Source organism: Henckelia pumila, chromosome 4, assembly GCF_033568475.1.
Source record: "Henckelia pumila isolate YLH828 chromosome 4, ASM3356847v2, whole genome shotgun sequence".
NCBI classification, from domain to species: Eukaryota; Viridiplantae; Streptophyta; class Magnoliopsida; order Lamiales; family Gesneriaceae; genus Henckelia; species Henckelia pumila.
This window is the reverse complement of record NC_133123.1, coordinates 12,319,033-12,334,801: the sequence shown is the minus strand read 5'-3', so window position 1 is coordinate 12,334,801 and position 15,769 is coordinate 12,319,033. Positions and strand designations below refer to the sequence as shown.

Here is a 15,769-nt window from a genome sequence, read left to right as displayed (position 1 = left end):
CATTAAAATCAAAATGTTTGATGGCACTATTTGCACCATACAGGAGGTACGACATGTGAAGGGCCTGACAAAGAATCTTTTGTCTTTGGGGCAATTGGATGATATTGGGTGCAAACCCCGTATCAAGAAAGGGATCATGAAGATTGTGAAAGGCGCGCTTGTGGTTCTGAAGGCGGAAAAGGTTGCTGAAAATCTGTATGTATTGTTGGGGAAACACACAAAGAGGCGAAACTAGCTGTTGCATCAATTGGTTCGGGGGAAGAATCTACAGTGTTGTGGCATAGAAAGCTCGGGCATATGTCAGAACGAGGAATGAAGATTCTCTCTGAATGGAAGCTGTTGTCGGGGCTTACAAAAGTGACTCTACCTTTTTGTGAGAATTGTGTTACCAGTAAACAACACAGATTGAAGTTTGGCACGTCTACTACCAAGAGCAAAGGCATATTGGAGCTGATTCATTCTGATGTTTGGCAAGCACCGGTGGTATCCCTAGGAGGAGCAAGATATTTTGTCTTGTTTATTGATGATTTCTCTAGGAGATGTTGGGTGTATCCAATCAAGAAGAAATCAGATGTATTTGAAGTCTTCAAAGGTTTCAAAGCGCGGGTTGAACTTGATTCTGACAAGAAAATCAAGTGTTTGAGGACTGACAATGGAGGAGAATATACCAGTGATGAGTTTGATGCATTTTGTCAGCACGAGGACATCAAAAGACAGTTCACAACGGCTTACACGCCTCAACAGAATGGAGTGGCAGAGCGGATGAACAGAACTTTGTTGGACAGAACAAGGGCCATGTTGAGTACTGCGGGTCTAGCCAAGTCATTTTGGGCAGAAGCAGTCAAAATCGCTTCTTACATCATCAATCGTTCTCCTTCAGTGGCGATTGATTTGAAGACTCCAATGGAGGTGTGGACTGTCAATCCAGTTGATTATTCTCGGTTACATATATTTGGAAGTCCGGTGTACGTGTTGTACAATGAACAAGAAAGATCGAAGTTGGATTTCAAATCCAGAAATTGTATCTTCTTGGGCTATGTTGATGGAGTAAAGGGGTTTCGTTTGTGGGATCCTACTGTCCACAAGCTTGTCATCAACAGAGATGTTATCTTCGAAGAAGATAATGTGAAGGAAGACAAAGACACACTGAATTCAGAAACTACTATCATTCAGGTGGAAAATAAGACAGACGAAGATCAAGTTTCTTGTGAAGCAGTACCAGAGCACGACGTACAAGAACCAGTTAAGTCAGAGGTTTCCAAAGTGAGGCAGTCAACTCGAGAGAGAAGACCACCAGGTTGGCTTTCAGATTATGTCACTGAAAGCAACATTGCATATTGTATATTAACAGAGAATTGTGAGCCATCGAGTTTCCATGAGGCTACTCAAAGCTTGGATGTATCCCTGTGGATGACAGCGATGCAAGAAGAATTGGAAGCATTGGACAGGAACAAAACTTGGGATCTTGTTACACTACACTACCACGAGAAAGGAAAGCTATCGGTAACAGATGGGTCTATAAGATCAAGCGTGATGGCAATAACGAAGTGGAGCGGTATCGTGCAAGATTGGTTGTCAAAGGGTATGCTCAGAAAGAAGGTACTGACTTCAATGAGATATTTTCTCCTGTGGTTTGACTTTCAACAGTCAGAGTAGTATTGGCAATGTGTGCGGTGTTTGACCTACATCTAGAACAACTAGATGTGAAAACGGCATTTCTTCATGGAGATATTGAAGAAGAAATCTATATGCTCTAGCCAGAAGGTTTTGCAGAAAAGGGCAAAGAGAACTTGGTTTGCAGGTTGAACAAATCTCTGTACGGTCTCAAACAGGCGCCGAGGTGTTGGTACAAGAGATTTGATTCCTATATCATGAGTCTTGGGTACAACAGACTTAGTGCAGACCTTTGTACGTATTTCAAGAGGTTTGGTGATGATGATTATATCATTTTGCTGTTGAACGTGGATGACATGTTGGTAGCATGCCCCAACAAAGATCGGGTCCAAGAATTGAAGGCACAGTTGGCTAGGAAATTTGATATGAAGGACTTGGGACCAGCAAACAAGATTCTAGGCATGCAAGTTCATCGAGACAGAAGTAAAAGGAAGATTTGGCTTTCCTAGAAAAATTATTTGAAGAAAGTCTTGCAACGCTTCAACATGAAATATAGTAAGCCAATTTCTATCCCTTTTCCTATTAACTTCAAGTTATCTTCTACGATGTGTCCTAGCAGTGAAGCAGAGATGATGGAGATGTCTCGAGTACCATATGCATCAGCAGTGGGAATTAAAATATTCGCCATGATTTGTACAAGACCAGACATTGCACAAGCAGTGGGAGCAGTCAGTCGGTATATGGAGAATCCTGGACAAGAGCATTGGAGCACGGTTAAGAGGATCCTTAGATACATTAAGGGTACATTGAATGCTGCATTATGTTTTGGAGGATCAGAGTTTACACTCAGAGGCTATGTGGATTCAGATTATGCAGGTGATCCAGATAAAAGAAAATCTACGACTGGTTATATGTTTACAGTTGCAGGAGGTGCAGTCAGCTGGGTTTCAAAACTGCAAACAGTTGTGACATTATCTACAACGGAGACAGAATACATGGCAGCTACTCAAGCTTGCAAGGAGGCAATATGGATTAAAAGGTTATTGGAGGAGCTTGGACACAAACAAGAAAATATCCCTCTGTTTTGTGACAGTCAGAGTGCCTTACACATTGCAAAAAATCCATCCTTTCATTCCAGGACTAAACACATTGGAGTTCAATTTCACTTTGTTCGAGAAATAGTAGAGGAAGGAAGTGTGGATATGCAGAAGATCCATACAAAGGATAACATTGCTGATATTCTGATCAAGCCAGTGAACACAGATAAGTTTGAGTGGTGTAGATCCTCAAGTGGCCTAGCAAAAATGTAAGCAGCAGAAATGACAAGATTAAAAGGACGTGTGGAGTTGTGTTTGATTCTCAAACAAATCTCCAAGTGGGATAAATGTCGGCAAAATAAAAATAAAAATGAAAACAAGTGGATGACATTTGGCAGCTTGTGGCAGAGGAAAATTATGGCAGGCCATGTGTACGTACAGCAAAGAAGGAAAATTCAGTTGAGAATTTTCCTTCTCCTTTAAACACCGAAGACCTGCCCTATAAATAGGTGCCTCTGCTCCTCATTTCCATCATCCCATTCTGGTTCCCTTTTTAGTTTAAAAGCATTCAAATATTTTGAGTGTGTTTCTATAATATTTGTGAGATAGGTTTTCTTCTGTATTAAGAGAGTGAGTGTTTCTTTGGAAACACAGATAGAGGTTGTAATTCTTCAAATATTATAGTGGAATCTTTTGGTCTTGGCCGTGGTTTTTACCCTAATAATTTTTGGGGGTTTTCCACATAAATCTTGGTATCTATTTATTCTTCAATTTCCATAGTTTTTATCTCGTGATGCCGCACCTGAGACCAACAAAAGATGCCAAAACAGTCAATACACCAATTGGAGATCACTTCAAGCTATTATCAGTTAAGGAAGATACTGAAGAATTGGAGCTCCAACATATGAAACATGTACCATATTCCAATGTAGTGGGTAGCATCATGTACTTGATGGGTTTTTCAAAACCCGATATTTCATATGCATTAGGATTACTCGGTAGGTTTATGAGCAAACCAAGCAGAGATAATTGGCAGCTCTTCAGATATCTCAATGGTACATCACAACTGAAGTTAGTATACTCTAGAATTGGAAATCCTATTTGCACGATTGTAGGATACTGTGATTCTGACTATACAGCAGATCTTGATAAAATGAGATCGATTTCAGGTTATGTTTTTACAGTTGTTGGTAATGTAATAAGCTGAAAATCAAGCCTTGAACATGTAGTAGCTTTATCTACAACTGAAGCTGAATACATCTCACTTACAGAAGTTGTTAAGGAAGGAATGTGGATCAAAGGCTTCATGGAAGAGATCGGATTTTCTCAAAACTTTGTAACTATCTTTTGTGACTCCCAAAGTGCTATGCATATATCTAAGAATGATGTATTACATGAGAGAACCAAGCACATAGATGTCCGTTTGCATTTTGTAAGGGACATCATTTCTGGAGGTCAAGTTAGAGTACAGAAGATTGATACAACAGTAAATCCAGCTGACATGTTAACTAAGATCATTCCTGTGAGCAAACTCAAAGATGCTTTGAGGATTCTCAACATAATGGAGTAGCAGATCCTACTGTTACATTGGAACACCAGTGGAGTCTACTGTTTTTTTATATGAGTCAAAGGTGGAGATTTGTAGAGTTATTATGTTGAATCATATTTGTTGACTTAATTGGATGGCTGTGATTTAATGACAAGTATCAGGCTCATCCAACGGTATGTATATATATATATATATATATATAAAGAATAAACAGTTAGGTGAGTTGGTTAATTGGTTAACAGAGGTGATTATATATCAGCCACTCGCGTGTTATCTCAAGAGATAGATTGACTCATCAGATAAGAAAAGAATAAATCGAATACTCTGTGATTGGGAAAAGCTGGAGATCCTTTTATTGAGCTTGAAGATCTCGGTGAACACAGGCTCAAGAAGATATTGAAGAAAGCAGATCAAGCTTGTATTTTATCTCAATTTTTTGTATGCGTGCGTGTGTATTGGTTTGAATCCCAAAAGAGAATTGATTCGATTGTATAAACTTCTTGATCATAATAGATTCCATTGGAGTAATCCAAGAACCTTGGATATAGGGTAATTAAAACCCGAACCAAGTAAATTCTGGTGTTCTTGATTGTATTTATTGTTTATTATTGCTCTCGGTTTATTCTCAACATGCTTACTTACTCTTCTCGTGAGTACAACTACTATAAAAAGATCATTGTCTGCCATAAATATTGACAAATTGGGTTTCAGAGCAAACTGAATGATGATTTTCACTCGAATGCATTAATGATATATATTAAAAAAAAATTGCTAAAAATCTATATATTGATGTTATTATTGAAAACTTCGAAAATTTTAATGTATATCTCAAATTCTTTTAAGTTATAAGTATTATGTTCAAAACATACCGTTGATGGTTAATTAATTAAATATAATTGGTGTTGAAATTTATATTTTCTCTTTTAATATTTTGTCTATCTTATAGGCAGCCCCCCACAGCCGACATCTTGGATCCGCCACTGGTGAAAAGTAATATTTTGTATAAAAAATAATATTTTTTAAAATATTGAGTAGAATAAGAATTTTTCTCACAAAATTAATATTTGAAACAATATAACAAAAAATGTTGTGTTTTAAAATTGCTGTAAATACTTATTGACTATAGTGTCAGTATAATTTACTTTAAGAAAGGAAAAAAAATAACTAGTAGATAAATAAAAGCTTAAAATCTCATTATTTAAATAGTATATATAAGTTGTTTATTACTCATTATATAACAAGCACCAGTGGTCTAGTGGTAGAATAGTACCCTGCCACGGTACAGACCCGGGTTCGATTCCCGGCTGGTGCATTTGGGCTTGCGATGATGATAGCTGCGCTCTTTGCTGACGGTTGGGTCTGTCGCAACATCTGCTCTCGGATGATAAATTGCGCTGCTGAGCTCCCTCCTTTTTTTTTCTCTACTTTATTTAAAAAAAAAAAATTAATTCCCTCTTTTTAAAAAAAAAAAAAAATTTGAAAAAAAATTTAATTGTACATAAGAATAAGATGGTGTAAAATGATTCTTTCGCTTTTGAAAAATCTGTTTTCTATGTTATTTAACCTCAAATTTTGTGATATTTCTGCTCAAGTTATTCAAATTTCAAAATTAGTTACATTCTGATTTGATGATCTCTTCCAAAACGATTAGGGCATTTTTCTAGAAACGCTTACTCCAATATTTTGTCTAATCTAAAATTACTCTTTACATTCAATTTAAATGTTCAGCTGACGAGTATTTTTGACATTTTATTAAAATTTATAACTTATTAACCAAATCAACAAATACTCTATTTTTTTTTTTTTTGGTTGTTGCATTTTTCGTTTTTATTTTCGAACACTATTCACTTCCTCATCATCTATAATTTAAGTACTTTCTAGTTTCTATACACAATCTTTTACAGGGACTTCATAAATGAGGCAGACGCTTATCATAATTAAATTACAATGTTTAAGTTTTGAAAACCCAGGCCAATTGTTTGGTAAGAGAATGCACAAGGAAAAAACACCTTGACAAAACTTCTCTCATTTAATCCAAATTTCATTTCAAAACTTTACACCTATCTTCATTCTAAATATAAAGACCACAAAAAAAAAAAAAGAACTAATTTGGATTGATTTACATCTTGCACAACTTTTTTGTTGCTACAAGAATCTTCTCCTTTCCATGCGATTCAGACGGTTCTTCGTGTACAGACGCCCTCCATCTTACGGCCTGAGAAATACGATGAACTTTGTCTATCACCTCTGGGGAATCCCAGATGACAACTGTGCCTTCTGGGCGCAAAATTCTATCCATCTCAACTATCAAATCCACAAGGTTACACCTGCAAAATGGAGTCGAGGTCGTTGAACTGGTACAAACTTCGAATGATTTTATACTAACATTAGAACAGATTCCATTATCTTAATCTAGAATCTTACTAAAATCTCACACTAGAACGATTTTCGTAAAGGTCAGTGCAAGAACAGAATGCATGCTATTGCCATAGAAACTATAGCACACTTAGAGGCAGCATAGTTAAAATATTTTAGATTGTTTAGCAACTAAAAGCCAGTTTTGATTGCTGACTGTGACAAATGTTTCTGTACTCAATAATCTCTTACAATAGTTGCTAAAATGTGCAAGTCATTGGAATTGATCAATGATCAAACCGCATGTCTCCTACTGTACAAAAACTATGGATTCTAGTGGCAGTGCAATTCAAATTCTTGAAGCTGTTCAGTAGCCCAAACGACACGTTGAAACTATTATGGAACATTGACAATCACATTGTATAATTGGAATAATCGCTGCCACTGAATAATAGGGACCTTTTGCATTTATGGCAAGATCCTAGGACCTAGTTTTTTTATCCTAACAACCATGGTTGGCTAGTGGTGCAGCCAAGTTTGATGATGTGAAAAATAAAAGAGTGAAAATCAGCATACCTGTTCTTTCCAGAACTGGGATCCTTTGTAAGGGATTCTACATCAGTTACATGAATTAGATCATATGTTCGAGGATATGTGGAAAAAGGTTCACACCTGACAGCAACAACCACAACCAAGCCTCAGCAGTTTAAAACATATGATACAATGTGAAGCTATTGTTATTAGAACACAAATCATAATCCAGAAAGATTATTATTTCATTGAAAGAACGTCTACTACTCAGCCAACAATATATGTTAGCTAGCAGCACATAATATCATATACTTGATGAATTTGTGAATGAATGGGTACTAGAGAATGTGAGAAATGGAAACTGAGCTATGTCTACCCACCAATCATGATAAATTCCAATTAGTCCTCGATCATATATAATATCAAGAGTTCTAGGATTGTGAGCTGGGATAACATTCATCACCCAAACAGGGTCAGATATTATTGCGGCAGCAAAAGCTCCGAAGAAAGCATTCATGTCCATGATATTTCTAATTGATGGAGTACCGAGTTTTAGATTTAGTGAATTCTTGTAGTAATTAACCCTCTTTTCCCATTTTCGGCTGTCAGTTTCAAACAAATTGAGCCCATTTTTCACAGCACTCGCCCTGGAAGGTGCTTTTGTCAATCTCTCCGGCCATTTTGGAATCATCCCAATAGAATAACCTTCATTGGACAAAGATATCCTGCTCACGCAGTTCTCCAATTTAATATACCTGAAATTTCATATAGTTAAGCCTAAATAATGTTATTGTAATATAAACGGATCGTATATGCTTATTTAATTATTTTCAAGAATAATGATGTGCAACACATATTATGCAGTACCATGCAAGATTGGGGTCATTAGATATGTTGCACATGTGGATTCCAAATTTGTTTTTATTGAGACGACATGAACTGTCAGTAGGCTTTTTCCATATGGCCGTGTTTCCATCAATGATAATTAGCTTATAGCACAAAGATCTAGCTACCGCCTGAAGATCATCCCACTCCTTTTCCTGTTTGGACCATCTAACAGGAGGGCCAGATATGACTAGGTAGCCTCCTGGGCGAAGCAACCGATCAACTTCAAGAAAATATGCCGCATCTGAAAAGTCACAAGTTTCCTGTGTTATTAGGAAAATTATTGGATTTATAGAACCTTGACACGGGAGAGAGTGTCTTTACAAGACTTCACTAACTTACTATAGGCAGTGAATGGAATTAGGCATCTTGAACAATGCACGAAATCAAATGAGAAACCAGGAAAGGGCAGTCTACGAGTTCCCAACATGGCAATAAATGCGGGTACTCCTCTTTCAAGAGCAAACTGAATCTGAGATTTGTGTGAATCTCTTGGAGCAAAAGAAAGAGTCAAAATGTTTTCGTTAAGCATGTATCCGCCGAAACTAGCAACCTACAATAAGAATGACTACTGAAATTTTTAAAGATATCATTTGTTGTTAAGATCAGATTGGGAACAGGATAGAAATTCAGACCCCGCATCCCATGTCAAGAGCTGTTCTTAAATCTCCACTGGCGATGGGGATATACTGTTTAAGTTTCTCAATGTACTGAACTGCTCCATCAGGAAACATTGTGCCCCCACCAGGGAATATGAAATATGGACCTTCTTTTTTCATCCACCCCTGGTGACCTTTTCGATCCGCAATTTTATCGTAGGGCATGTTATCATGCCATATCTGCATATCAACTCTGAGTAAAACAAGAATTCCAAGAATACATATCCCACAGCTCTGAATCAGTTCTTTCAAATAATATTCCAATCGTTTGTTCCATTTACATTTGTAAATACATGTAATGTTGAAGTTTTCACTTCATTTTAGACATGGGTCATAAACTTTCAACAGTTCCCTCCTAACTGGATAGACATATAAGACATATTTCTGAAAGCGTGTAGCAAAAGCAATGAATCTTTGATTGGTTAAACTCATAAACAAGAAATTCTGTCGATCAAAGTAATCCTTGCATCACGATTCCATGTCAGGAGATTCCAGACAACATTTTATCAATCATAATTGCATCGCGAGACATTACTCTTGAGTGGATTGTTAAATATCATCATAAGCAAAGTATGTAATCATAAGACAACCTGTGACACGCTGATTAAATTACAAAATTGATTTTTCAATCAAAATTTAAATCTTCTCAGCACATGCCTAGGGTAGGAAGATCACCACCAATGAAAGGCGCAGAAGCTATCACCAAACATTTCAAACAAGCATAAAAACCAGCATCAATAATTAGTAACATCCGAGACCTAAATAGCAGGAATGAGCACAAATTGGGAATTTTTTAACATAAGCCAGAAGCACAAACATTTCACTTTACTAAAGGCCATGCAAAGCAATATATTACCATCTCACAAACTCAAATTAAGAAGCAAGAATAATTAACAAGATTTTACTACATTATCCACCAAATATCGCAGGCAGACGTCTAGGCAGAACAGACAATCCAGAAACTGTTCAATTAACAATGCGCATCAAACGGAAGTCAATCTGAAGCTCAACACATACCAAAAATCTAATCTTCTACGTCTTAAACTGACTACATATATACTAAGAAACAACTATAATCTCAACCAAGCCAAAAAGCTTGAATCTTTCTGCATAATAAATGGAATCAATTAATTAAGTAACAAAGGACAATCATTTCACCTTGTGTAAACTCTCCGGCCATTGCACCGAAACACGGTATCCCCGAGGTGGAGGGATCAAGCACAATGGCGTCTCCTCCAGCGGAGGGCAATGCCTCTCCCGATAGAAATTCATCTCTCTGCTCAGCTGACTACTAATTTTAGGATCCTCACAGGGCATGTGATCCACCATTTCAGAAGGGCAAGAATCAATCTTCACTGCCTGCTGGCCAAGCTCCACCTGCGTCACCAGCTTCGCACGTCGGCGCGGATCTGAAGGAAGAAGCCTCTGGCCCCTCGTCGCTGCGAGCGAGCCACCCAATGGAGTGAACACTACTAGGTAAAAGAGAAACGCTGCTCCGAAAAACGCGGCGGTGATTATGTTCCGCAGACGCCATTGCCGCACGTTTCTATGCTTTGAAGATGGAAGATTATAATGGGCCATTATATTAATTTGTTCAGCACCAAGTTCCTGATCTCTCTGACAAGAACCGAGCTTCAAGATCTCATCTTACGCATTCGCTGACTGCTTTTCGATGATTTCACTGAGAAAACTCGTCCCATATCTCATCGATTGGCGGGGGAGTGTACGATCACTTAAGCTTAACGTACATATCCATGCAAATCAACAAACCGTTTAGGCCACCTCCTTTGTGCCTCCGTCCGACCCATACCCATCAGGGCAATTTCTGTGATCCAATTGATGAAACGTTGGGCTCGACCTAAACATTTAGGTATTGTATGAGAGATTTTCTAAAAACTATTTTTATTTTTATTTTTTTTACCAAAATTTAATAAAATTTTAAAATTTTGTTTAAAAAAAACTAAAAAAAACTTCCTCGAAGCTATCCCAAATGTTATCTTATTCGTGAAAAACATCGGTGTAACGTAGATATTATTGTCAAATTGTATCCATCTATCACCAAAATCTCAAATTTAACCTCAAAGCAACTTCCCCGATTTGGGGACAAAAAAACTAACCAACTTATATTTTGAAACATTAAACAAGAAGAAATGGTAAAAATTTGTGCATGATCATAAACCAGACTAAAGCCTATATACAAAGGATCATTTTTATTTTCTCATTACTTAGTTTATTCTTTCTAAAATATATTTAAGAGCTCGATATTATTATTAATTTTTATAACGTGGAAACTCGCAGTCGTTACATGTTGGTGCGCGTTGGGTAAACCCCCCGTACTAATGCATTAATAACCTACAAACTATTATTATTTTTTTCTTGGTATCATGTTATGTGGACGAGTCAATCTATCCTTTCATCAAATGGATGTTGCTGTCATCCATGTCATGGTGGAGGTACCTGTACGTATAAAAAAATAGCGATTGTTGGGCTTTGGCCCAACGATTCCCTATTTTATCACAGCCCACTACCAAACCCCATATTAATTCCCCTTTCCCTAATCTGCTGAAATGTGCACCTCCTTTTCCTTCTGGGTGTGTAGAGTGAGGCCGAGAGATTGAGAGAGAACAGAGGCGTGAGCTGCAGCCGCAAGGAAAGCTTGGTGCGTTCCCCTCTGGTGACTTAGTGTCTTCATCTCCCCTTTGAGCTTTGTGTTGTTCTGTGTGAGCATCTCTCTCGAGCGTTCTTTTGTGTTGGGGTGTTCTCTACTGTGTGTAGAAGAGAGGGCGAGAGAGAATGAGGCAGTCATTCTTCTCTATCTGCTGCTGAGTGCGAGACCGAGAGAGCTTGAGAGTGTGATGGTGGGGTGTTGACGGTGTGTCTTCTCTTCCCCTAGCTTTGTGCTATTCTATGTGTTGCTGCTCTCTCTCTCGTTCGTGTGTTGGTTTGGGCGCTCTTACTGTGTGTAGGAGCAGATAGCGTGAGTTTGGGTTTGGGAAGCCTTTGTGATTTTCGCCGTGGATTGCCGAAGGATCGGAGAGGTCGTAGCGTCTGAGCCCCGAAATATTTGTTATTCACGTTATTATTATTGTTTGTTGTTTTCTTTGTGGTTTTTTGTGTTCTGCAGGTTAGTGCAGTTTTATGAGGAAGAAGGCGATGGCAATGGGAAGCACGAGCGGGACGGGGACGTGTATGAATACCTAACAGTGGTATCAGAGCCATGGGTTGAAGTTGTCCGCCGTCCCGAGCCGCTGGGTGCTGCCGTTCGTTGGTTGCTGTCCCTTAGTTGTCGTCGCCGCTGGGTGCCGACATCATCGCTAGGTGCTACCGTTGTGCACCAGTGGTTGTTGTCCATCGTGCACCGTTGGTTTTTTTGTGCTGTTCGAGGTGCCAACACACAAGCTGTCTACCGTCCAAAGAATCTGGTCCATCGCCACTGCCGTTGGGTGTCGCTAGACGCTTGGTGCTGTTCGCCGCACCGCCGCTGCCGTGTGTCGGTCGCTGGTCTTAATGGTTTGTTGGAATCGAAACTCTTGCGATGAGTTTCGCTCTGGTATATTGGCTGAAACCTCTTTTACTACTTTAGTAGCGTAACCGCTTGGTGCAGATGTTATGTTCTGGGATTATGTGTTGGTAGAATCCTAGGAATTATTTGTGTGATTGGTTACTGTTGTGTTTCCATCTCCGTGGTTTTTTGCCAGTTGGTTACTTTGTGTTTCCATATTTGAGGTTATATTTATTGTCGTTGTGTTCTCTGTGATTAGTGCGATTTATAAGATTTCTGTGTGAAAATATATTTTGTGTGGTTTACTCTGTTTCTGTGTGATTCACCTGTGTGCTTTTTTCTGTGTGAAATCTGCTAGCTTGTTTATTTTATTTTTCTGTGTGAAAAATAGCTATGTCTGGATATTTTTTCAGAACTTGCCTGAGCTCCAAACAAGGTGGAGCATTTACCTGGTTTCTGTTTCAGTGCTTTGGTGTAGCTTACTTTGTGTTTGCTGCATATTGGTCCTTGTACTAACATTGTGTATTCTGGGTGGGGCGATGATGATGGATATAGGCGACTCTCCGAACTAGTGAACCGGCGTTGGACCAAAAAGTGGAGATTGTTGGGCTTTGGCCCAACGATTCCCTATTTTATCTCAGCCCACTACCAAGCACCTGATTAATTCCCCTTTCCCTAATCTGCTGAACTGTGCGCCTCTTTTTCCTTCTGGGCATGTAGAGTGAGGCCGAGAGATTGATAGAGAACAAAGGCGTGAGCTGCAGCCGCATGGAAAGCTTGGTGTGTTCCCCTCTGGTGACGTAGTGTCTTCATCTCCTCTTTGAGCTTTGTGCTGTTCTGTGTGAGCATCTCTCTCGAGCGTTCTTTTGTGTTGGGGTGCTCTCTACTGTGTGTAGAAGAGAGGGCGAGAGAGAGTGAGGCGACCGTTCTTCTTTATCTGCTGCTGAGTGCGAGACCGAGAGATCTTGAGAGTATGATGGTGGGGTGTTGATTGTGTGTCTTCTCTTCCCCTAGATTAGTGCTATTCTATGTGTTGCTACCCTCTCTCTAATTCTTGTGTTGGTTCGGGCGCTCCTACTGTGTGTAGGAACATATAGCGTGAGTTTGGGTTTGGGAAGCCTTTGTGGTCTTCGTCGTGGATTGCCGGTGGATCGGAGAGGTCGTAGCGTCCGAGACCCGAAATCTTTGTTATTCACGTTATTGTTATTGTTTGTTGTTTTTTTTGTGGTTTTTTGTGTTCTGCAGGTTAGTGCAGATTTAAGAGGAAGAAGACGATGACAATGGGAAGCACGAGCGGGACGGGGACGTGTATGAATACCTAACAACAATGATGTATCATAGTTTTAAAAAAGTAAACGAGTTATATTGATAATTAATTTATTTTCATCTCATAGTGTGAGAATGATTGAATAAATCATTAAAACTCCGTTGAAGAATCGATACCGGTGTGGTATATGTATCTTCATCATGGACAGACAAATTGATCCACAAGTAAAATGAAATGCCAAGATACGCAATTTTGAAACCTTACATTATATAATATTGCTTCACAAACAGTACTGATCAAGCCATCATCTTAAATAATATTCTTGGTAATTTGGATGCACAGAGGCTTGGGAAATGCAAGGCCGGGTTTCCGAACGATGCTTCTTTCTTTGGTTATTTTCCAACTGTATATGGTGACCATATAATGGATGAAGATGGCCAGCTTCAGATTCACGAAGTCGGCTCCAGAACACATTCTTCTGCCTCCCCCGAATTCCAAGAAATTCTTTGATGCAGTATGCATTTCTTTCCCCTATATACAATATATATTTCCAAAATTTATGATTCGACTCATGATTAGTTTATGCATCAATGAAAACATACATATATATCTCACCTTACATCTGGAGGGATTGAATGAATAAGGATCCTTGTACTCGTTCGGATTTAACTGAGTGACTGATGGTATAGCCACGATTACCCATGCGCATCCTGCTGGTATTGTGTATCATGTGCGTGTGTGTGTAAGATTTAGACACCGTTTGGTTTGAGTATTGATGAGATAAGTGAGTGATGTGATAAGTAATATATAGATAAGCAATATAATTTAATAAAAAATAAATAAGAAATAATCGTTAATATATTATTTGATGCGATTGATATATTATAGTTTATTTGATTTGATTGATTAAATTTTATTTAAAAATGATAAATTATCATTTTGTCCTTTTAATAATAAATAAAATATGAGTAATATTATTTATAAGGAGTAATATAGTAATTTATATTTAATTGTTTGATTGATGTAAGATAAATTATTAATGATTTAAGGTGAAAATAGGCCAGTTGTTGAGGTACGTTGTTGAGGTACATCTAGGACAATTGTTGAGGTACGTAAAGTACTGACTGAGATACTCAGTGAGTATGCATGCTTATATGTTGCACATTATATGTCATGATACATGTTTTACTGCTTTGATATATAATGTTGCATGTGAATATTCATGTTGAGTCGAGTCTTTTTCGAGATAGTCTTTGTAGTAGGGTCTCTCAGTCCTATATTCCTTGTTATATTTTATAATACTGGGAGACGACGTGTTCCCGAGATGGTATTACATACTCGTTGGTGCCCAGACTGAGCAGAAAGTGTGATACCCAGTATCCAGCCATATGCATGTATCATAGAGGTTTGTATACTTGTACTTTACGTTCTAAGCTTAGTCGTTCACGTCCTTGCTATTATGTTTCTTGGACACTCCATTTGACGGGACATATATACAGGTGAACCATGAGTGAGACCAGTTTAGTCGATGATCAGGGCTTGGTAGCAGGGGTTGCCGGTGGTTTCAAGATTAAGCTTGGTATTTATTGATATTCATTTTGAATTGTATTTACCAGTTGTTTTCTGCTGGTTTAGTATGTTGACTTAATTTTTGTAGTAACTTTGATTAAGTTTTCTGATTATTGTTATTGCATGCTAAGACTCTGGTTAGTAGTGATCCGGATAGGGTCACTACATTTATGGTATCAGAGCATGGATTAATATCTTTGGGACATAGTTGATATTGGTGAGATTTTTAGGATTAACAATTGTGGTTTCTTGTAGATGATCGATTTAAACGATGGTAACAGTTGTAGCAGAAACAGGCATTGGAATGAGAACACCCTGAGATATCCCCATAGTCATTGTCATCGTCATCAGGATCATCGTCATCATGGTTCAACTTTTGAGTATTTCGAGTTTTGAGATTTCTAAGGTATAATCTCATTGTTTGGTTTATTGACATTCAATTACAGTGAATTTGAGAATATTTGTATAATCGGTTTATAGCTGTACATGTTTGTGGATGATTATTTCTGGACAGTTTCCCTAGACCAGTAGTATTAGATTAAGACCTTATTGGTTAGTGTCAAGGATTAATATTTACATTAGGGGCACAGTTGTGTTTTTACCAAGTGTTGTGGACTGTGAGGATTTATGACTAGACTTAGAGGATGCGCGACCCTATGCCAAGTGATGTTTTGGAAGCCTTTCGTGCTTCAGAGGGTGTACGGGGAAGGCTAATTCAGTCTTGTGAACAGTCACAGAAGGTTATAATTATAGAATGCTTCAGTCTTGTCATTATCGTTTGACTCCGTCACAGATACAAAT

General features: G+C 38.3%; 1 protein-coding gene and 1 non-coding gene across 3 annotated transcripts; one reads left to right on the top strand and one right to left on the bottom strand.

The window, feature by feature from the left end:
* The first annotated feature begins 5,441 nt into the window (after window positions 1-5,441).
* TRNAG-GCC (transfer RNA glycine (anticodon GCC)) lies at window positions 5,442-5,512 on the top strand. Its single transcript has one exon. It is a non-coding gene; the product is annotated as a tRNA-Gly (tRNA).
* Window positions 5,513-6,259: 747 nt separating this feature from the next.
* Window positions 6,260-10,388, bottom strand: LOC140866052 (probable pectin methyltransferase QUA3). 2 transcript variants are annotated; one of them, XM_073270918.1, is made up of 7 exons: window positions 9,789-10,388; window positions 8,607-8,810; window positions 8,314-8,524; window positions 7,954-8,215; window positions 7,467-7,841; window positions 7,132-7,227; window positions 6,260-6,527 (listed from the first exon to the last, which is right to left on the bottom strand). In XM_073270918.1, exons 1-7 carry the CDS (start codon window positions 10,209-10,211, stop codon window positions 6,320-6,322), a joined length of 1,779 nt encoding a protein of 592 aa, XP_073127019.1. In that variant the 5' UTR covers window positions 10,212-10,388; the 3' UTR covers window positions 6,260-6,319. The 2 variants fall into 2 exon arrangements, with proteins under 2 accessions (XP_073127019.1, XP_073127020.1); XM_073270919.1 differs by lacking the exon at window positions 7,132-7,227.
* Between the last annotated feature and the right edge of the window lie 5,381 nt (window positions 10,389-15,769).

What these genes read in the sequence shown, in the direction of transcription:
- LOC140866052 (XM_073270918.1), bottom strand. Translation starts at nt 10,211, where the DNA reads ATGGCCCATTATAATCTTCCATCTTCAAAGCATAGAAACGTGCGGCAA. An exon ending in GGCCGGAGAGTTTACACAAG is followed by an intron (nt 8,811 to 9,788) that starts GTGAAATGATTG and finishes GTTGATATGCAG; the next exon opens with ATATGGCATGATAACATGCC. An exon ending in ATTGGAATTTATCATGATTG is followed by an intron (nt 7,228 to 7,466) that starts GTGGGTAGACAT and finishes TGTTGCTGTCAG; the next exon opens with GTGTGAACCTTTTTCCACAT.